The 21,114-nt window shown below is 41.0% G+C and overlaps 11 protein-coding genes across 11 annotated transcripts; 6 read left to right on the top strand and 5 right to left on the bottom strand.

Moving 5' to 3' along the window:
• Positions 1-592: 592 nt before the first annotated feature.
• On the top strand, positions 593-1,387 carry BATDEDRAFT_90587 (uncharacterized protein; the record flags this gene model as incomplete). Its single annotated transcript, XM_006680867.1, has 1 exon — positions 593-1,387. The coding sequence occupies one exon, from the start codon at positions 593-595 to the stop codon at positions 1,385-1,387; it is 795 nt and encodes a 264-aa protein (XP_006680930.1).
• A 380-nt stretch (positions 1,388-1,767) lies between these two features.
• Positions 1,768-3,033, bottom strand: BATDEDRAFT_26515 (uncharacterized protein; the record flags this gene model as incomplete). The annotated part of the gene is made up of 1 exon (XM_006680625.1): positions 1,768-3,033. One exon carries the CDS (start codon positions 3,031-3,033, stop codon positions 1,768-1,770), a length of 1,266 nt encoding a protein of 421 aa, XP_006680688.1.
• Positions 3,034-3,230: 197 nt separating this feature from the next.
• Positions 3,231-5,118, top strand: BATDEDRAFT_90588 (uncharacterized protein; the record flags this gene model as incomplete). Its single annotated transcript, XM_006680866.1, has 6 exons — positions 3,231-3,854; positions 3,900-3,936; positions 4,349-4,412; positions 4,487-4,616; positions 4,730-4,872; positions 4,965-5,118. 6 exons carry the CDS (start codon positions 3,231-3,233, stop codon positions 5,116-5,118), a joined length of 1,152 nt encoding a protein of 383 aa, XP_006680929.1.
• Positions 5,119-5,867: 749 nt separating this feature from the next.
• Positions 5,868-6,547, top strand: BATDEDRAFT_90589 (uncharacterized protein; the record flags this gene model as incomplete). Its single annotated transcript, XM_006680865.1, has 2 exons — positions 5,868-6,041; positions 6,485-6,547. 2 exons carry the CDS (start codon positions 5,868-5,870, stop codon positions 6,545-6,547), a joined length of 237 nt encoding a protein of 78 aa, XP_006680928.1.
• Positions 6,548-6,706: 159 nt separating this feature from the next.
• On the top strand, positions 6,707-7,276 carry BATDEDRAFT_90590 (uncharacterized protein; the record flags this gene model as incomplete). The annotated part of the gene is made up of 2 exons (XM_006680864.1): positions 6,707-7,163; positions 7,221-7,276. The coding sequence occupies 2 exons, from the start codon at positions 6,707-6,709 to the stop codon at positions 7,274-7,276; spliced, it is 513 nt and encodes a 170-aa protein (XP_006680927.1).
• Positions 7,277-7,449: 173 nt separating this feature from the next.
• BATDEDRAFT_90662 (uncharacterized protein) lies at positions 7,450-8,442 on the bottom strand (the record flags this gene model as incomplete). Its single annotated transcript, XM_006680792.1, has 2 exons — positions 7,450-8,213; positions 8,292-8,442. The coding sequence occupies 2 exons, from the start codon at positions 8,440-8,442 to the stop codon at positions 7,450-7,452; spliced, it is 915 nt and encodes a 304-aa protein (XP_006680855.1).
• A 410-nt stretch (positions 8,443-8,852) lies between these two features.
• Positions 8,853-11,337, bottom strand: BATDEDRAFT_90402 (uncharacterized protein; the record flags this gene model as incomplete). Its single annotated transcript, XM_006680791.1, has 9 exons — positions 8,853-9,303; positions 9,412-9,604; positions 9,683-9,808; positions 9,930-10,015; positions 10,110-10,189; positions 10,262-10,372; positions 10,477-10,597; positions 10,672-10,876; positions 10,992-11,337. The coding sequence occupies 9 exons, from the start codon at positions 11,335-11,337 to the stop codon at positions 8,871-8,873; spliced, it is 1,701 nt and encodes a 566-aa protein (XP_006680854.1). The 3' UTR covers positions 8,853-8,870.
• A 274-nt stretch (positions 11,338-11,611) lies between these two features.
• BATDEDRAFT_90401 (uncharacterized protein) lies at positions 11,612-13,564 on the bottom strand (the record flags this gene model as incomplete). Its single annotated transcript, XM_006680790.1, has 2 exons — positions 11,612-12,739; positions 12,873-13,564. The coding sequence occupies 2 exons, from the start codon at positions 13,562-13,564 to the stop codon at positions 11,695-11,697; spliced, it is 1,737 nt and encodes a 578-aa protein (XP_006680853.1). The 3' UTR covers positions 11,612-11,694.
• Positions 13,565-13,703: 139 nt separating this feature from the next.
• BATDEDRAFT_26512 (uncharacterized protein) lies at positions 13,704-15,893 on the bottom strand (the record flags this gene model as incomplete). Its single annotated transcript, XM_006680624.1, has 1 exon — positions 13,704-15,893. One exon carries the CDS (start codon positions 15,891-15,893, stop codon positions 13,704-13,706), a length of 2,190 nt encoding a protein of 729 aa, XP_006680687.1.
• A 235-nt stretch (positions 15,894-16,128) lies between these two features.
• Positions 16,129-18,734, top strand: BATDEDRAFT_35643 (uncharacterized protein). Its single transcript, XM_006680715.1, has 4 exons — positions 16,129-16,159; positions 16,248-16,643; positions 16,886-17,504; positions 17,580-18,734. Exons 2-4 carry the CDS (start codon positions 16,272-16,274, stop codon positions 18,686-18,688), a joined length of 2,100 nt encoding a protein of 699 aa, XP_006680778.1. The 5' UTR covers positions 16,129-16,159; positions 16,248-16,271; the 3' UTR covers positions 18,689-18,734.
• A 440-nt stretch (positions 18,735-19,174) lies between these two features.
• On the top strand, positions 19,175-21,071 carry BATDEDRAFT_37238 (uncharacterized protein). The gene is made up of 5 exons (XM_006680743.1): positions 19,175-19,305; positions 20,031-20,118; positions 20,181-20,211; positions 20,293-20,395; positions 20,475-21,071. Exons 1-5 carry the CDS (start codon positions 19,179-19,181, stop codon positions 20,972-20,974), a joined length of 849 nt encoding a protein of 282 aa, XP_006680806.1. The 5' UTR covers positions 19,175-19,178; the 3' UTR covers positions 20,975-21,071.
• Positions 21,072-21,114: the final 43 nt, after the last annotated feature.

Here is a 21,114-nt window from a genome sequence, read left to right as displayed (position 1 = left end):
GAGAATCATAACCCTTAGACCAGTGACCGCTCTTGAAAAAAGTTTATTTTATTTGTACAAATATTCATTTTTGATATCCATAATGTATTGTTTTAATCAAAACTTGGTATCTATATTTTAGCTATTCTACCAACCACTCTCGGCAAGATTTATTTTCATATCTTGCATGCGGTTAAATAGTATAGTATCAACGAAATTCAAGGTATCTATAGCGCATACCAAGCAGATGCTCTTAATGCGCAGGATTGAGACTAGCCTTTGAGTGGTTGCTTATAGTCACGCCACACGGTGTTCCTACGCACAAGTATCTACGCACCAATATATAGCAGTTTGGTGTTTCTACGACTTATCACAACCACACACATGATGATTCCTGTGCTATTCTGCAACTATATTACATTTTTTGGTGCTGCTTAACACAGAAAGTAAAAGGTTATAAACTCACGATGCGTCCTACATTATTAGTTCATTCACTACAGCCCTTGACTTCCTATCCTATTACTCAAAGAATCTGATTAAACACTTATTTCTTTTCAAGTTGCACACCCTTCAATCACAACTTCAAAAAGCTTAATATTCATAATATTAAATCATGATTTTCTCGGTTGTGAGTACCGTTTTGATTACAATGATAGCTACTGCTCTCAACGTAGTTTCTCTCCCTCTTACAGGTAATTCCAGCTTGATTCCTGAAAGCGATGGGATCATAGGCAATAGTTTGGAAAAGCGACAAGCACCGGTAGATGATAAGCCTGTTTGGGATCCCAATGGACAAACCCCACCTCCAGCTGGTTCCACTGGAGAATCTTCCGGCCCTCCAATCTCATCACCTCCCCCAAGTGATGTTGGACAGGATAATCAAGATCCGCATAATGGTGGAGCACAAGCTGACGTCTCTGGACCTGTTAGTCTTCATGATGATGGTGATCAACATAGACCCACACCTCCCCCTCGAGTTAGACGGCCTGAGTGGGATAATCCGCCTAGACGGCCTCAATGGGATGAACCGCCTAGACGACCTCAATGGGATGAACCGCCTAGACGGCCTGAATGGCCTGGTCCATCTGAATGGAATAATCCGCCTAGACAGCCTGCTCCGCCTGGATGGCCTGCTCCACCTCAATGGGGCGGTCCACCTGAACAGTCTCAATGGCCTATTCCACCTCAATGGGATGATCCACCTCGACGACCTCCCGCTAGACGTCCACAATTTCAAGATGATGGTGATTCACAGGGTGGAAGTGGCACACCTAAACATTCCAAGGCCGCACTTCCTGATGATGACGATGATAATGATGATGATGATTCTCAGGACAATGATCAAGACTCTCGACATTCAAATCATAACCATTCGAGAAGATCGCGTTCTTCCAACCAAGACGAGTAATCTCAGCAAATGGACAACATTAGTAACCATAACTACTTCATTTCTAGCTCTATGCACTTTTGTCAACCTCACTGATTCAACCTATTTCAATTTTTATCCGACTTGTTTCAATCTCCATGGCCCATTCAACTTGAGACTGCAACTTGAATCTTTTCATCGGGTGACCGTAAAAATAATTTTTTCAATAAACTATTGTTTTCCAACAACAAATGAGAATACATTTTAAGACTCCCGGATTTAAATTGGGAGTCAGTTTATTTCCTTTAGCAGAACATAAAAAAGTGGTACGAAGAGGTTAACCTCTCCAAGAAAACGGAGTGAGACTCTAGCAATGTTCGAGTCCAACCAAAAGCTAAATGTGTAATGAACAGCCGTAGACATCACGGCTCATATGGCTCTTCATCTTGTGTAGGTATTTCAGGTGTATACTCTTCATCTTGTGTAGGTATTTCGGGAGTATACTCTTCATCTGCTTCTTCCCTTTCATCATAGTCAGGAATTGGCGCGTCCAATACAGCCAATAAACCTGCAGGCTCAGATGGATCGTATGCTTCGTGTTCGTTGGGATCATATTCATCGTGGACTTCTTGGTCCTGGGTATCCTCACCAGCATCTTCAGCAAGATCTTGACTTTCTTGAGCAGGAATAGTGAGTTGGGAAAAAATATTACTAGATAATGAAGGTGGATTGATACAAGTAGTCGTCGATTGAATAAAAGTAGCTGGCCTGACAGATTTGACTGGTGCCAAAGCTTGCCATGCAGCATCTGCTGCAGCGGCCAGAGGAGCATCCTCTTCTGGCCTATTGGCAGCACTGCTTCCAGCAGGATCGTTATTGGAGGAAAACATGGTTGCATAATGAGCTGGCGCAGCGCCAGTGCCAATCGCTGGCAGTGAGGAAACGCCAGTAGCTCCAGGAGGAGCTGTCCAATTGGTGGCAACTGAATCCCAAGTTACAGCACCATTTGCAGGTGCACCAGCAGATGGACTACCAGCAGGATATTCTAGATCGGTAAGTTTTTGAGCTTGACATTTGTAGCATGCAGTGCGTGAAGCAAAATTCAAGTATGTGCATGACGAGCATTTCCAGTCACCAGGACGATCAACATGACGGACAGCACCAGCGCCATTGGCACCACATTGGAAACATTGTTGTCTGGATGCAAAGTTGTGTTTTTGACACATTTGGCAGATCCAGTCTCCAGCCAACATGCGTCCCTTTGTTGGGTGTTGACGGTCGTAGGGTTTATGTTGATGCATATTGGAATGGCGATGTTGATGGGGATGACGGTGCTGGTCGTGTTGGTCTTGGTACTGGTTGTTATAATAGTTGGGTTGGGTAGTGGCTGACTCATTTCCACCATATCCAGAAGCACCTCCTCCAGGTTTGACCGCCTTACATCGGAAACAAGCAGTTCTAGAAGCAAAGTTATGAGAGTTACACTCTGAGCAGTTCCAGTCACCAGGCCGAACATCATTATTACGGTGAGGCTGCTGACCATACTGTACACCATTTCCGGCATGGTATGGCTGTTGATAGGATTGTTGAGTAAAAGGCTGTTGATATTGTTGATTGTAATAGTACATCTGTTGTTGCTGTAGTTGCTGCAACTGTTGCAGATTGAATTGGTTGGGGTTATCAGCCATTGCAATGTGTATCAAGGATAGAGTCTGGAATAGATCGTCCAAGTACTAATACAGAAACAAATTCCCCAATAATGGGGCTCCTGTTTGTAGTGGTTGTAAGGTGACCCACCAACTTGATGGATTAAACCAAAAAAAGAAAAAAGCCGATTTCTTCATTTCATCTACTATTGCTAGATCATACTTGAATGGCTACCACTATGTCTTGGATAAATTGCCAACTACTTTCCAGTCTTAAACAACTGAAACTCACGCTTGCTCCATCACATTCAAAATCAACTCGTGTGCTGATTACTCCCAACACCATCGACTTGACAACCATCAACAGTGCAGAATCCGATCCTCTTTCTGATACGTTTCTTTGTTTTTCTGAAACTGTTGATCCATCCACACTCAATATCAATCAATCTGGCCATTATGTCACTCTGTCACTTGCTATTCAGTCTATGGACTCAATCGAAACTACCACCAGTATCACTCCAGACTCTGCTCATACCGACATGACTGCTGCTCAAAATTGGTCAAGTAGCCAATCTATACAATGCCACAACTGTAAATTCAACCTAACCAACACATCTCAATCAGATCCATCTGCAGCCCATAACCTCTTTGAACGGCACGTAGATCTGCCATCACAACATTGGCATGAGATGCTGGAGTGCTGGGCTTGTCATCATGAAGATTATTCGTCGACACTGCAAGGGCAGCAAGGAGGACTCATTCTTGCACAGAAAAACGCTGTTCTTGTAGGCGACTCGTACATTCTACTGCATCCAGATACCATGCAAATGGATCGCCTCGCGATTATATATACCGGAAACGAGGTAAGCTGTACAGTATCATCTAGACATTTTTTATAGCTGTAATAGCCTGTTGGAAGTATCAAAGAAAGCAATAACCGCTTTCGTAGGTTTAAAAGGGAAACCTTTGTTTTGCTGATACAGACTTCCTATATCACCACTCGATCTTTTTATTGGCAACGTGGACGTTCTTAATAGACACCTCTGCACTTCAAGCAATGAGTGCAGGGCTACAATTATAGAGCACATTATCTTGTTTTGTTTCATGATGCTTTTTGTTGGTAGATTGTTTTGCCAACTATAGTTTTATACTTTGCAGAGTATTTTTAGATCTACACGATGGATTCGAGTAGTGTGCAAAAGGTGTAGGCATCCTGTTGGAGAGTGTTTTATGGATGATGGCGCTGCACTTGATTCTACTGGTACAGTACTATACTTTCTGTATCCTGCTCTTGAATTTTCAACCCTATGATTACATGATAGATTTGAATGCTTGGATACTCATTTAATCGTGATAGATTTACAGCAAGTCAAGATTGTCAAGCTGTTCAAGTACAGAATTGATGCCATGATAGGTTCTGGGTAGGTCTTGTTATCTGGAAAATTACCATGTATTAGTGCTTGAATAGTGTGTAACCTGTACTGCTTTTATACAGACGACCATTGCATACTTCATTTCCAGACTGTTTTATAGAAGAGATTATGGATATTGCCAATGCCCATGCCACATATCGTTTTTATATCCATGATGAGGATAGTTTAAATGAGGCCAAGCCATTGCTTTATGTAAGTTGAGATAAACTTGAGATTGCCTTGAGCTAGAGAGTGATCCAATGAGTGTCTACTGACCTTGGCATGACCCATTCCAATATGTTGTGGGGTATTATGATTTGATACAGATATGGTTGTTTTCCACTCATATTCAATCGGTGCGTATTCGAGAAACTGGCCGAGTCAAGGTGAAACAACGCCCAGCCATCAAGGTGCTATACAAGACGTTTCACAGAAATGATCCAATCAACAATCATCCTGATATGTCAAAGTAAGTCGATTGTTTCTGCTGCCACTCGTCCGTTTCCTCACCAGACTTGAGCTGTTTCTAAACACTAATACAATTTACAATTGGAATGGTAGCAAACAAAACACTGAGCGATTGTATATGGCATCTGATTTGGTTGTCATGCTAATTAAACTATTACATATAAACTCGGAGGAGCAGCTTCCCGCGCCTGAGCGAAAAATGCTTGGGTTCAAAGCCAGTGTATTGTTTTACTCGAGACCAGCTTGACTGAATTACCCATAGCGTCTGTTTATTTTATATACAGCCGTATTCATGTAAATGAAACAATAAGGATACCAAAATACATAATAAACAGCCAGTCTTGTGGAATAATGATCCACACTCAATCTACTGTTCAACACTGTGTTCTCTAACCATTGCATACTCCAAAGCAGAGTCGCTGCAAGATAGGGTTCTGTTTTACGTGAATCCGGCTGCAAAGATGATTGTGTAGAAGCAAGGATAGATTGGAAAATAAAAGGACACATGAAACAGTTGCATACATGCCAATTCAAAACTAGCAGGTCAATTCTGCTGAATATGCATTACCAACGAGTGCCTACTATCCAATAACAGTCTGTAAGATGTCATGCATCATGTAGGATTAGATGGACCAATCTATTAAAAGCTGGTGGCATTTGAGTGGCTTTAGTACTAGAGTAAATGCATTGTGCTTTCTTGGCCTTGTGCTTAGGCTGACAGAAAGAGATTGCCACACCCAACCGCTTCCATTCAAAGATGCATTTTGATTTGTACCAATGATTCGTTCCTTTTGTCTTGAATCCACACTCATTGTTGTCAATAGCCCAAATTTGCTTACACCAGATTGACATTCGACCTTGAACACACGACGCATCAATCTTTCCTCCAATTCGACTTTTTAAACCAAACAGCAGCGCATACTGGTTTAAACTATCTCTCCACAACTCATCATACATTCTAATTTGCAATCGATTTGAAAATCATTTATTCAAAAAATGTCCACTACTCGACTGCACCAATCATCCACTACCACCACTACCGAAAATGCCATCCAAACCGCTTCAGGCCAGCAATATAGTTCTAAACGTAAACACATGGGCACAAACCACCTACCCATGAACCAATCTTCGTCTGCTGGATCACTTTCCTTGCATGGCACACTAGACGAGGTAATTTATTTAAAAATACTGAACCATAACGTATTTGCAATCTTGAGCAATTCTTTTATATCTTAGTGTTGGTGATTTGGCTTGACCAGTTTCTTTAACCCTTATGCCATCGCTATTCTTTTATAATGGAGTTGACTACTTTTTTGGAATTGCAATGTCCTTTTTATGAATGCTAGTGTAGTAGTATATATACGCTTTTATTTAATAATGCTCCAAATATGGATGCTTGATGTCACTCTTATGAGTGTGGTGATATACTGATTTGAACCAAAGTGGTTTAATCTTGACGGATTGGGAATAATTCATTGGCTTGCTGATGAATATATGTATAATACGTTACTGTTCAAGGCCATGTTTATTCAATTCAATTCAATGCCTTGCATTCATGTTCCATCATTAATGCGATGGGAGGATCATTTGTTTGCTAATGTTGTATTAACTAGCACTCAATCCATGGTTATGCATATACCTCTGACTTGTCATCTCATCATATATCCAAGTCGTGATTTGCATATGCAAATGTAGAGTAAGCACATTGAGAATGGTATGGATGGCATTTCGTGTGGTACGAATGGCTTGCTTGGCACAAACTTTTCATGTGTCGAGTGCATGACGAACTCCATACACACCAATTGGTGTCGCCAATCACTTGACCCTTTGAAAAAATGTATTTTATCCCAGTTCCAGTTCCAGCTCCAGTTCCATTCTACATTTATACTACTAGTATAGCCATGACTAATACTTTAATCAAGCCTGTATCTGAAAACCCCACTTATCCTAGTCTCGATTTTTCACTACTAAGCGATCATTCGCTATTAAAGTACGGAAAGATATTTGATTTTGATTCTAATCTGCTCCAGGCAGCATCATCCCTTCGAGCAAGTCCCATTAGTGCCCACTCACACATTCGCAGCGCATCAACACCCATCCCAGTTTTACATGCCAAACGACCGCGCGGAAGACCTAGTAAATCTGCTAAACTGGTAAATATAAACGATATAAACCATCCAGTGCAAACTGAGCGTGATGCATTGGTGGATGCAGTCGCAAACCATTTTCACCAACATGAGATTGACGAGGCAAATGTGCTCGCCAATTTCTTGTATAGCATAAACCATCGAGGTAAGCATGGAGTACAGTGTTTTCTAGTGAATTGAACTAATTGTAGTTGATGTTTAGACAAGAAACTCCGACTTCCACCACAAATGATGCAGTTGAGGCAATCTTTCAACTAGCTCAATCTAAAGTTTGAATTCTACGCCAGGCTAGTAGTATCAAATAGTCTTCAATAAAGTATATTGTTCAAAAAAATATTGTACATGGAATAGTTTAAATCTGTACTGTCTTGCAATACAGTCTTATCCACAAAACAAATGGAACGAGTTTAGCCGTGCTTGTCATGGCTTGATCACCTCAGATTGCGATCGTATCCAGAAACACAAGCTTGAACTTCTGGATCCCAGTTTTGCTGCACCAAGAACTTGCGTTGACCCCAGCCCATATTATAGCTAGCTCCATTGGCATTGGTCGAGGTTTCTCCAAATACAAACGCACACTTGTCACCATTCTCTGCCGACAGCATATCTTGCCAAGCTCTACTGCCCATTGGATCAGGATTTGATACTGCTTCAGCAAGCTCGTGGGCAATCACTGACACTGCTGCATCGACTCCTATATCACCATTAGGGGATGCCTGCAGGTTCATTGCAGGTGTGCATCCATTTCCTGGACAATGTGTCGCATCCCCTGTATGTCCATAGTTTATTACATCACCCGACTGCAGTCGAGCAGTATTATGAAATCCACAATAATCCTCACAAAATACTTCAGTGTCTCCTTGAGCCGTGTCGACATGAGATACATTTACGTCACTGCTTGTAAGGACAAAGTAAACACCCGTTTGAGTATTGAGTGGAAGGCGACCGGTAGAAGTGTATGAATAGATTATGTTTGTGAGTGCCGAACCAGAGAGTGACCTACCCAAAGTGTAGTTTGGGTCGGCTACAGCTCCACTTAACGATACCGATCCCTTGATTGGGATTTTGACTGACGATGCTGTTGCCTGATAATAGTATTTGGTCATGATGCCCCACCATGAGGATGCTCCGAGTCCATTAGTAAAGTCCTCCACCAAAGCTTTTTGGCTTGGAGTCCAGTTTCCGTAATAGATGTCTAAACCCAAAAACAAAATGATTTAGCACAACCACACTATCATGACTCGTCATTACAGCAAATGTTGGCAAGACTCACAGTATACATCGACTTGATTAGTGATCACTGGTGCTCCAAGTTCGTAGGTGATGTTCTTACTGAATCTGGGTTTACGATGGGCACGGGTCTGGACAACCCAAAACAATGCACTCCATAGTAGTATTCTAACTGCAGTGATTGCTACAACCATCTGGTAAGATCACGTTGGGTTGGTATAAAGAAGATGAAAATGCAAAGATAAAAAGAATGTCAGCAGTCATCATCATTGGTGTGTATCATGTGTTTGCAGATACTTGCATGAAATTCATCAACCACGAGTGTGTTGTTTCGGCTGTTTCGGCTACTTTTGTGACTCCACCACCTATGTGCGCATCCGTTTGAAAATCAACGAGAGTTTTGGAAGGCTGTTTGCTAAACAACCTGCGGTAAGGAAACACGAGCGATAGAGGCTCTTGTCATTCAAATCAGCAGACAGCCACTTGCAAAGCGATCCCAGGTAGCATTTCAGGATTGTCTAGCAGCTACTCGAATAAGTCAGCAGCATGTATTAACAAAAGTTTAAATACACTGAGAGCAAACCAAATTTCAATAAACGCATTCGCAACGTTTGGTCTTTGTTTATTCTCTATGTTTGGCTGGAGGCCAACTCAAATGAATTTCCAGCACATCCAATTCAATCACTTTTGCAGATTCAACTCCAACCAACGATGCCAAACACGGTTCAGTCCGTCCATTATCTCCGTGAACAAACTCTTTGACATACGTACCAGCTGAAGTCTTCATATTCACTCGAACAGTTTTTACTCCCTCTGAGTCATCTTCCATGAGACTCATTTCAATAGGCACAAATTCAATGGTTTCGATCATCTTGTGTCGCAAAAGATCTGCTCGACGAGGCACACGCGTCGGATTCTTTTGTGCCACGGCAATATCGGTTCGTTTGGCAATTTCATCCAAAATAAACATGGACACTGGTTTGGAAAACTCGACTACACAGCTGTATGATTTAGATTTACTCGAAGCAGAGTCTTTCATGATTGAAGTTGATTCTCTAATATAACATGAGCCCAGCCCCATTACCCAAATTATCATAGAATGACATGATGAATACACATTTATCAAATCACCAAATATGTGTTTTTAAACCTTGATTCCTTACCGAGTTACAATTTGCACGTCACGTACAGATACCATGTCTTTGTTGCTATCATTGATTTTACGTTGCAGAGTGGCCAGCTCAGACTCGGTTGCAACACATCTATACGGATTAATCAACTCGTAATAAAACGGCCGTCCAGTACCAAGCATAAGCACGTCTCCATCCTCGCGACCAGCAGACGAAAATTTATGCTCTACAGACCAAATAGATCAATACAAGCTAAACCATACATGGCTCGATAGTGTATCCATTAAACCGTGTGAAAACTCACCTGAAACACCAAAAAAAAGATCGATATGGCTTCCAACAAGTTCCTCAACAGAATGTTCTGTCAATCGTTTTCCTCCAATTATCCATGGAGAGTTGGAAATTCCACGCTGAAGCTTGCAGTATCTACCTAGTTATAGAGTTGCGTGTAAAATGCAATGCGTAAGCCTTGTATTGTATAACGTTGCACAGTTTTTGGTTCCAAATGATACGACCATGTATAAGTCTCACAAATAAGCAAAACAATATACCTGCAATGTAGATTTGTGAATGATTGAAATCAAGATTGGAGATGCTGGGCAGCTGATCCACTGCTGAAAGAGGAATCTGTTCATGACTAATCAAGTCAACAATGGAGATCAGAGTTAGTTTCATTTTTTAAATATAGTCAAACAGCTGCATAAAATATCACATCAATACAAATGGCTCACGCATAAAAGTCTTCATATTTGGCCAATGCAACCGCTTTGGCAATTTTTTCAATAGATGCACCAGCATATATCATGACGCCCTAGTCAAGTATATATTGTAAGTACAAAAAAACATTGGATTGTTTTCATATGCCGGTTTAAAGTTCAATTACCTTTCGTTTGGTTGTCTTGACATTGAATTTTGCATGAGGAATCTTGGTCAGAAACATAAAATCAGTGGCAGTCGCTGGATGTTCCAAATGCAACTGCAGTGAAAGTTTACTCTACACGACACGAGTTATTCGCATATTAGCACTTGAAATATTCATGCAAATGCAATCTTTGACCACAGTATGTCTGGATAGTATAGATTTTAATATACTCTTACCTCGACGTCGTAAACCATACCAGATTCTTGAGAAAACGAAGCGCATATCAGACTTTTAAAAATTTCCTTGACCTCGATAGGTGTTGGTATATCGATTTTCTCGTCACTTGTAGTACTGCTACTGTTTTACATCCAACTGTTAATACATCTTGCACTCCTATCTACGCATTCGTGTAAACATGCATTTGGATTTACATTGATGCGAGCATTTTCTCAATCATAAGAGAAATCGATCTCTGCCTGATAGATAACTGCGGAGGCATACGATTTGAGACAGAAAATGTCATTTCATTTCGAATATAAGGCTTATTGAGATACTTTTGATAAGCCTGTGTCGCTAAACTGCTATAGTCGATCTGAAGCAGCCCAAGACAAGCTGGACAAACACATTTTGGAATACCTAAACCAAGCAACACAAGAGTATTATCAACACAGGATCGATCCATAGATACGATTCACATAACTGAGTTGGAATGAAGAGCCGATTATGGATTCATACCAACTTTGAAAAGTACCTTGTACACGCAATGGTGAAGTCATGGTTTCGACAGGTTGGGCATCTTTCTCAGTGTCGGTGCAGGTATGGGCAGTAAACACAGCACCTATACCTTCCATGGCAATAGCAGTGCGACGAGTCAGTGCGGCATTTGAATCATTCACTGTAGCTGGAAGTGTATGCATTGGCATGATTTGATGTGTTTTGGATTGCCGGTCTCCAAGAAACCGAAGAACACATCGAAAGCAGCATTTGTTGTCCAAAAGCAAGGTGATGATCTGGTCATTGATCGCAGGTGCTTTTTGAAGGCTGGATAGGGTTTCTGATGGTAAGGATGACTTGAACAAGGCTGCTAGTGTCGTCATTCTGCTAGATTCTTTTTTTACAATTGTATTCACGTCAAATGAAACACGAAATAAAAGTGTCAATTACAAGAGTTTTATAAAATGATTAATGCACTGAACAATGTTTTAGACTCGTTCATTGACTGATCGTTTGGTGATTGACTTGGAAAAAACAGTTGTTTATAATTTGACTCTATTATACAATCGTTGTATTCCAAAGAAAAGTTTGCAAGATATAGAACAAGTAGTCATGTTACGTGAATACAGCAATGAAAATCATTTGTTTCAAAAGATTAGCAATAGTAAATTCTGAATTTATTGAATGCGTTTTGTGGGTAAATCAAGATGATGATCAGATCCTGTTGATCCATGAGTTGACTAGAGCAGCTTTTGTTGAATCAGTTTGGTTTTTGGATGATCTACACCATAACATACTAGTCGACTTTCGAGGCATTGCGTATAGCATTTCGCAGATAACTCCCTCAGGTTGGCCTCATTCATTTGTTCACCATTGGCATTCGTTTCAATCGTCAAACCATCATGAATACACTCTGCTGCAATTTCCAAAACTTCTGCATACTTGCACGTTAGATCAGACAGTTCGGGTATATGTCTTGAAACACCAATCAAATCTACCAACTGCGTAAGATGATCAACTGCACATCTAGAGTACTTGATAGCAGAGTCGAGCTGTGATAACCGCATTGAAATTTCAACAAGGTTCGTGTAGAGCGGTAGAAACTGGTGGTTGTTTGGATGAAGTTTAAGGTATGCAAAAGCCAGAGCTGATTCATATTCGCATTTGGCAGATGCAAGCTGGTCAATTTTGATTAGATCCTGTGCTGATTCAATATATTTTGTAAGTTGATCGAAAATAGATTGGCGATCTTGAACTGAATAGATTGTTGGATTGGCGCATTTGTCTAAAGGATTGTCGCCCATCAATTTGATGCTACTCAAACACCTGAAAAGTATATCTGCATCCATATCTTGTCCATTTTCGATTGTAGGAACAAGCAATGATTTGCACGACAGACACAACACTCCATCCAACTGCAGCTCTTGCCATAGATTCGATTTTTCGTGCATTTCAACATTTGGATCCATAGTAGGTGGATCCAGCGTAGTTAAAACAACAGTTTCTTCAGCACGAGGCCCACACCGAATACATGTGCACCAAAAAAGTTTAGTAGTGAGAAGTTTCCCTCTACGTTCCCATCTTGGAGTAAAAAGATCTATATACCCGACACACAACTCAGTGCCTGGAGAAACCTGTGTCAATGTGCGTACCAGCATCTGGCCTGATTGGGATGTTACAAATGCGCAGTTTGGTGCACATGAATGGTTCAGCATTGCTACAAACGGAAACATGCCAACACCAATTTCACCACTTTTGTTTCCTGTTGCATCATATACTCCATGGCTAATGTTGGTTTAGAATAGGTTGTATTAGCAAATACAATGGATTGGTACGTGTCAAGTGAGTGGATCAGCTCGATCCATTGGATTTAGATGTAGAATGCTGTTTCAAGATACCAGCAGTTTAACCCTCTTACCTGTTGGAGTTGATGCGACAGGCTAGTTTGATAATTTCTTGTTTACTCTTCAAAGAGTCATTTATTTTCAAATGACTCAAACAAGCAGCAATATCCTCGGCAGCACAATCTATTGCATTTAGCCATGGACCTTGATAAGATTTCTGATGTGATAGTAGATCACTAATACAGGCCATGGGTGTTGACTCGACTCTACATGAACTGTCCATTTGCCATATGGCTTCAACAGCCGTGTTGGCCAGCACTTGCACAATCAGTCTAACTAGAGCATAGTCAACTGAATGCATACCAGCAATTCCAGGCAACTCGACAATGGCTGCACAGATCAGTTGATGTGCTTGATCCGCTTTCTTGCATGATTCTGAACACCAAAACGTTTGGTTCCTGCAGTCTGTGCATACAATGCAGGTGTTGGATGAATCTGATTGCGATGAGAGGGAAAATAGACTGGTTTCTGTTGATGCAGGTCGAGTCGCAGCAGTCATTCTATTAAACCGTTTCATGCAATAACTGCAGTAATCCCGAGCATTGTCTTTAAAAAGAACGAATGCACAGGGTGATTCTACTAATACGGTTGTGCCTGGTTGGAGTTGAGATTTGGCAACGAAATGACGGCCTTTGGATTTAGTGGCCTTGAGAGTTATTGGGTACGATGACAAGAGTTTGTCGTATAGTGCTCGCTTAGTACTCATTCAATCTAAACTATCATTTATCAAAAATAAATCCACCAAAAAAAACTCGATTTAAAAACCATTACAAACCCATAATGAATTTATTTAAATTTGTATTTCCAAATCATCATGCGCAGCTCATGGAATCATGTATGAAGAGTTACACGTCGTTACACGAGCAAGGCATGTTGCCCAGTTGAATCTGCGTGCCCATAGATTCACAAGCGACCTTTAGTGTTTTATCAAACAAATCAATGAATGTTTTGGCACAATCTTCAGAAACCACTGTGCAGTCATAAGAAACAGCAATCGACATGTTCTTTCCAAGAGTAATGATGCCCAAATTAAATATCCCTCGAGATCCTTCAAACGAAGCACTTAATGTTCCGCCAAACCATTCTAGGATTTCTTTGGAACTCATACCATCAGTAGATCCTGACTCGGTTACAGTTGGATATTCCCATGCACCAAGGTTAGCGACTTCAACTGAATAGGCTTGCGACATTTGTTTAAAATGGATACGGTTTATGGCTCGACGATACATCCAAGGCGTTCGCCAAATCCAGTTTAACAACTTGATTCTTCGTATTGCATCGAGGTGTCCACTTCCTCCTCCAAGTGTCCGTTTTATTCTCCTACATCGTTCCCAAAACTCGTAATGATCGTCTATCCCAACAGATGACTCGGACATGGATCCCGCATAGAGTCCAAATAGCATAGTGGCTGGATCGGTATGTTTGTCTGCACCATAAAGCAGCATGGATTCAGGAACTAAATGTCGAAAACTAGTAGTAGCTATCCAACCCTGATGTTTTGGTAGTGGTTGGCCAGTAGACTTTGCTATATCAGCAAAGACAGCTCGTACACAAGCCAACGCGTTGACAATCAGTACAGCTGCAACCGTTGTTTTAGTCGTTCTGGTGCATTGAATTAGATTCGCGGTAAATGCAGCGTCATACTGAAGAAATCTGACTTTGGTACGCAGACGATCATGAGCCAGTTCTTTTTTAGTTGAAGAAAGAGGCTCGCAGGTTGACGAGGTATCGCTTGTGGTGATATCATCTGAATCAACATGTGTTGCCATATCATGACTTTGCAAGTTTTCATCCGTCTCATCAGACAAGAGTGGGGTATCTGAAGATATAGATGCACGAGAAAGTGAATTTGCCAATGCTTTTGAAGGTTGCGATGCTGAAATGAGATCTTTAAATCTATGAAGCTTTTGAAAAGGTCCATGTGTAAATAAAAGCACAACAAGAGCAGGAACAATACCAAAAAACGAAGGTTTAATATAATTGTCCAAAAGAACAGGAGGATTGGCCACGACGGATACTTGGTCAAGATGAAGTGATTCGGCATTGTAGTTGGCCGTAGTGCATTCGGCAAGAAGAGTTCGTGCAAATGCCAACATAGACAAGCCATCGCCCAAACAGTGGTGAAAGGTGAATATCAAGTCAAATACTATGGATGATGTTGCAACTGAAGATCCAATACAATCAGGTTGTTCAGACGAGGGGACAAGTTGAATACCATTTCCAGCAATCGCTCCAGTACCAACAATTGCTACTCGCCACAATGGAGTTGTTGGATCTCGCAAGTCAAATTTGGAATTGATTTCTTCGGTTACAACTCTCTGCCAAATCTCATGTGCCGATCCATCATCTGAAGACACAAATCTACTCAGTAGTGGTAAATCAGCAGCCTTGTTTCCAAATAAAACCGTATCATAAGTAGTATGGTCAATATATGAAGCCAATCGATAATGTTTTGCTTGAGCCAATCTAATAAGATCCAGAATGCGCTGTTCAGAGATACGATTCACTTGTGGAGGCAATCGGAGTCGAAGGAAAAGCGACATGAGCATTTGATCGCTAGTTTCGGGTGTTTGGTGTACAACTCTCTCAATGGCACCAAGACTGGAGTCTGCAAACAACTGATGTTTTTTACCGTTCATACTGGCAGTAGCAGCAATCATTTTCAATACAAAAGGATTGACACCTTTAACAGGCTGCGGATGATTAGTGCTGGTGATAAGTGAAGCATCAGAAGAGACTGTGGATTGAAGTACCGATTGATTCTCTGACGATGGAGTGACTGGACTGGTTGGAGAGTGGATCGTATGACTTGATGATGAGCTAGGTAAGCCAGTATTGGTTATATTGCGAGTGTCATCCTCATCAAGACTGCCGACATCAAACCCTTTATCAACAGGACAGACTACTCCCGAAATAGTACTCATGACAGAATCAAAAAGTTGTTCAGAAACACTAGGAAGACTCAAGGTTCCCTTGACTGCTGAATGATCAGAGTTTTTAGAAGTCGGGACAACAATAGGATGTGATGATGCCATGAATGAGATGGTCAGGGTTGACTAGATGGGTTTCAATAACAAACGGTGAACGTATTAATCAGCACCAAGATGCAGTGGTGACCACAATTGTAATGAAATGGTTCGACTTTGGAAAGGATTGTTTCAAAGACTGTTTCGAATGACAAGATTCAATGTCGAATAGAATCATGCAAGATGGACTCGAGCAACTTGATATAATGAATTGCTTGTTGGTTTAATAGCAATCGAAATACGGCATTTGGCCAATCGCCCTTCAATAAGCAGCTGTGAGTTTATTTGAAGTTTTCTTGGATATCGTCAGCATCTGATTTGAATTACTCAAACCATACCTTGTTACCTCATATACTCTTATAGTTTAACAGCTACTGATCACACTGTATGGATGTATCTGAAACTACACAGAAACAAACTCCTGCTGATACAGGTGTAGATACAGCTCAGAATTCCATCTCAGCTTCCATGATAACTTCCACCACTACCAATCAGCAATCTTATATGCCTCTTGATAATCATCCCAAAACTACATTCCACTCTCTTGGTAGGAACCATCCTCCCACTAACACTACTGAACTCAACACTACTACCGCTCCATCTTCTGGTGTCACAGGAAAGCCTGTCAATGCCAACTTACAACGCCTCATTACTGGTGCTGCTGGAATCTCCAAACGCAAACTCAAACCGCTGCTTCCTACAAATGGTCTTACTATTGTTGAGCAGCATTTTCATCATATCGCAAAGGATAAGAACCAGGTAGGTGACTGTCTAAATACCATCTCATCATGGTGCTGTTTGAATCTAATTCATACTCGCTATATCCTGTTCAACTTTGTATTCATATCATCTTTGCTCCTATATCGTATCGGTCGAGCTTAATCAAATTTGAAATTGATTTGATACCGTGATCCTCCTTAATGCCCTTCACGCTGTCTTGAAAGCATCTTTTGATCTAGCCATGTGATTTTCAAACCTTTTAAAATGCAATCTATTACTAGGTCATTATGGCTGTTCATGGTAACTTGCGTCTACCACCACAAGCTAAACATATTTCAGAGCATCGCATACTCGATCTTCTTCGTTTAGCACAGGCTCAGCATTATCGTCTTTGCTCATATGTTGATTATGAAACCCAAACTGCTCATCTTCTTGCTACCAGGGCTGCTGATCTTCAACCTCCACTTCGTTTTGTTGATCGTATTGATTCCACTACTTGGCTTCAGACGCTTAACGACGAAATCAATACCAATTTTGATGTTACAAGTCAAACCAAACCGCTATGGCGCATTGCCATGACTGCCCCAAAAGAGTGGCGAGGAGCGGGTATTTCTTTTAATGACACTTTGGTTTCCACTAATGAAAATTCCAAGTCTGAAACTGACGACACAAGAGCAAAATCCGCTAGCACCATGCCCTGTTTTGACATTGTGTTTACATTCCATCACTGTATTGGTGATGGTTTGTCCATGTGGGCTTTTGCACGATCGTTTTTTGAGCTGGCTACAGCAGATGTTTTGAATCAGAATACTTTGGATCTAAAAAATGTTTTGGTTAATTCTGATCCTCCACCACTATTGGATAATTTAATCAAGGCCAATACGCTTGAAATTATTCCTCGTAAGTGTTTTGCTTTTAAGCTGGCTGGAAATCATGGTGTCTAATGCCCATTTTTCATCACCTTTATATTGTTAGCTGCTGCGGGTCTCATTCGCCAGCATCTTCGAAAAGACATTAAAAACAAATTCAAAAAATTTCATCTCTCTGATGAAATCGATCTTGGCACGCCTTCTCTTCCTAGTTCTCCCACCACTCCTTATACGACAGAGCCCATGTATGCAACCGGAGTCAAAACTCCCAATACACTAGCACCAACTATTGAGATTATTCCACCTTCTACTGAAAACTCTTATGTAGTTCTTGAATCGACTGCATTTTCTGAAAGCCAATCTCAACTGATACATGCTCCGTGCTATTCAACTGTCCTTTCCACCACCCCGCGTACAATTCTAAGACTTACCATGTTTAGTGCCGAGTTTTCCAAAGACCTTCGTGCAGCAGTCAAAAAGAACAAAACAACTGTTGCGTCAGCAATGATTGTTGCTGCACTAGCATCTACGCGAGCAGTGTATGCTAAGCAGTCTAAATATCTTGGACTACCTCTTCCGACACATCAAGGATGGGTTGTGACCACATCGATGCGACACTTGATTCCTGGATCACAGCTGTTGAATGGAGTGGACAAGAAAGCTGACCCATCTACTCGAGTTTTTGGTGGATATGGTGGTTCCATTTCTGATCCATCCATGCGGCTTACGCCCAAAGATGATCTTTGGGATCGCAGTCGACGCGTCAAGAAGCGTATTGGATCTGGACTGTTTACCTCTATGCGGCGAATGAAGCTGACAAACTGGTGTTTTCGACACCCAAAGGTTTGGAATTTTTTGTCCAAAAAAGCTGATCTGGCCAAACTCACTCGAACTATGTCGGTGGAAATGGCAAATTTGGGGGCATGGGACTATGACTGTGCACCCCCTGATGCAAAGCAAGAAGATGAACGGTTTAGACTGAACCGATTTGGTGGGACGTTGAATTCGTCGTTTGAAGGGTCAAGAGCATTGTTTTCGCTTGGAGTGATTACAATTGGAAATGATATGAGTGTTACTGTTGGATGTGATCAGGCCGCAGTTTCTGATGCTGAATCAGAATGTTTTGTGAATCACTTTAATACTTGTTTGGATGTGATGCGAAAAAGTACTGGCAAGTTAACCCTAGCAGACTTGGAGAAACAAATGTCAAAATGAATGATTCTTATTAATAAAATAAACAACGGCTGTATTTCAGCAAGTGGGTTGATCAAGTTTTCTGCTTTTAATTTTTCCAACTCTGTATTATTTTTCCTGAAGCCAGCCATTCCGTCTTGAACAGTTGTATTTGCAGTCTTATTTTGCTCGGGAATACAAAATGGTTAAATATTTGTTATTTTACTATTAGAAACTCTTGTATTCTAATATCAGATACGTTCGCGATCTAACCCAAGATTGAAGCAATGGTTTCCGTGTCAATCACTCAATGTTCGGGCTAGGTGAAAGGAGAGTCAAAGAGTGACTAAAACTGCAATGTCCACATTGATTCAGTTGTACAAAATGAACAAAGACGAATGAATTAAAGAATTGAAAGAACAATATTGTAAATTTGTGTAAATTGGTCACCAATCATTCCATAAGACTGGCGGTTTATTATGCACTTTGGCACCTTTATTTAGTGTTCCATTTTACGTGAATACAGCTGTGAATGGCAGACCAACAATCACAAAGACAACAGCAGCCTCAGAGTGCTCCTGCCACTAGCTTTCAGGCTCGTATTCAACGAGTAGTTTTTCACCTGCAGTTTCTATGGTTCCTTGGCCACTTGACCACTGGTGTGTTGTAACCATTCCTGCTATGCAGATACTCAGTATATCTCGAGTATCGGTAGTGATTGATTATAGGGTCGCTACCCATTCTTTTTGCATCCACTCTATTGAATCTGTAGGCTAGTACTGTGGATGTCGCCAATGCCATTCCACATTGTTCTCTAGTCGATTTCTCTTATTTTTGGCAAGATATAGGCGACCTGGTCGAGTGTGACTGAAGACTACTCGAGCCAAAATATCTGCACTATCGCTGCAACAAATATCCATGACATTTTACTAATGCTAGCCTATTGTAGCTGGCTGTATGAGCTGGCTGCCCACTTGAACTGATGTGTCTGCTTAGTGTGGATCTGCCATTTTGCAATGGGAAAATGGAGCTTTTGCCATCATTTCCCTGGCTACTGTTGAGTTGATCCTGTAATGCAATCTAAATATGCAAGGAGTCGCTTGTGCCAATATTCCCTCACTCGAGGCTTTATCGGCATTTGTTCTCACACTCTACCTGGCAATATATGGCTTCAACCACTCTCAAATATGCCTGAACTGACATTTAGGGGTTGCATATGGCCGCATTCTGGTTTTTTAAATCTACAATTACCATTCATGTCATGGTTTAGATCTGAGGATCTATGATGAATGCTGTTCTTTTCAAACTTTGTGGAGATGCATTGGTTTGAATGATCACTAATTTGTTTTTGAATTTTTATTGATGTCTTGCAATCTTGCCTCAGTTATTCAAGCTGCGCTATTCTTTGCATTTGGTCTGTTTTCTACGGGCCACAAGGGTTACTATAAAGCCTTGTATGGTACACTTCTCAGGTGAGAATGTGCCTTGTTAATATTTCACGTTTATTACTATTTATCTAATTCAATTTGAGTAGCTATGGAATCATTTTATACAAGTCATATGGTGTAAGTGAATCTGATGACAATTCGAAATGATACAAATGGTGTTTTTGACGACTGATCCCATCTTGATTGGGTTGCATATAGATTCCCCAATTCAATACAGAGTACCTTCAGAGACTTGTTCGTGATGAAAACACACAGTATTTTATGCTTGCACTTATTTGGGTGACATCTGCTCCTCTTTCAGGTACATACCATATTTAAGCTACACTTTAGAGATCCTGATTGCAACACAATGCTCATCTATTGCTGATTTTTATACATAGTTGCACTTGTGCCTTATGCAACCTTTTCAACCTTGCACATTCTCAATTACACTCGCAACGAGATCCTTCCCAATCTGATTGGCACCACCACTCCAACTGTCAACTCGCTCTCTCAAGCCATTGGTAAATTTGTTCAAACCAATCATGCCAAAGCCATCTACTTTGTATCCAACACCGAAGTATGGGTTATTATGCCCATGACAATTGTGACAATTTTCACTGGTCACACATCCTTTTTTACACCTTTGGTCTATGGTCAATTCTTGAGTTTCCGCTATTCCTTTTCACCAGTAACGAAACAGGTTGTAGCTGGGATGGATCAAAGATTGAATATGTGGATTGTGGGAAATGATCGTGTTCCAATGTTTTTGAGGAACTTGTATAGCAAGGCAAGAAGTCTAGTTGTGCAATATGGTGATATGGAGGGCCGTGCGCGTCGTCAGTCTGCTGCTGGTAATGATGGTAGTGCAGGTGCTTCAGGTGCTGCACCTGCTCAGTAAAAACACTCCATCCCCATTTAGTTTTTAATGTGATGTTTTTGTCTTGCATGAAAGTTGAAACCCAGTTGTTCTGCTGGAAATAAAGCAAAAAGGCCATATCTTCTAGTGTCTATTCGATCTATACGATCAAAAAGTATCCT

The sequence above is a fragment of the Batrachochytrium dendrobatidis genome (genome assembly GCF_000203795.2).
Source record: "Batrachochytrium dendrobatidis JAM81 unplaced genomic scaffold BATDEscaffold_10, whole genome shotgun sequence".
Taxonomy (NCBI): domain Eukaryota; kingdom Fungi; phylum Chytridiomycota; class Chytridiomycetes; order Rhizophydiales; genus Batrachochytrium; species Batrachochytrium dendrobatidis.
The sequence above is the reverse complement of the archived record's forward strand: the minus strand, read 5'-3'. Positions and strand labels throughout refer to the sequence as shown.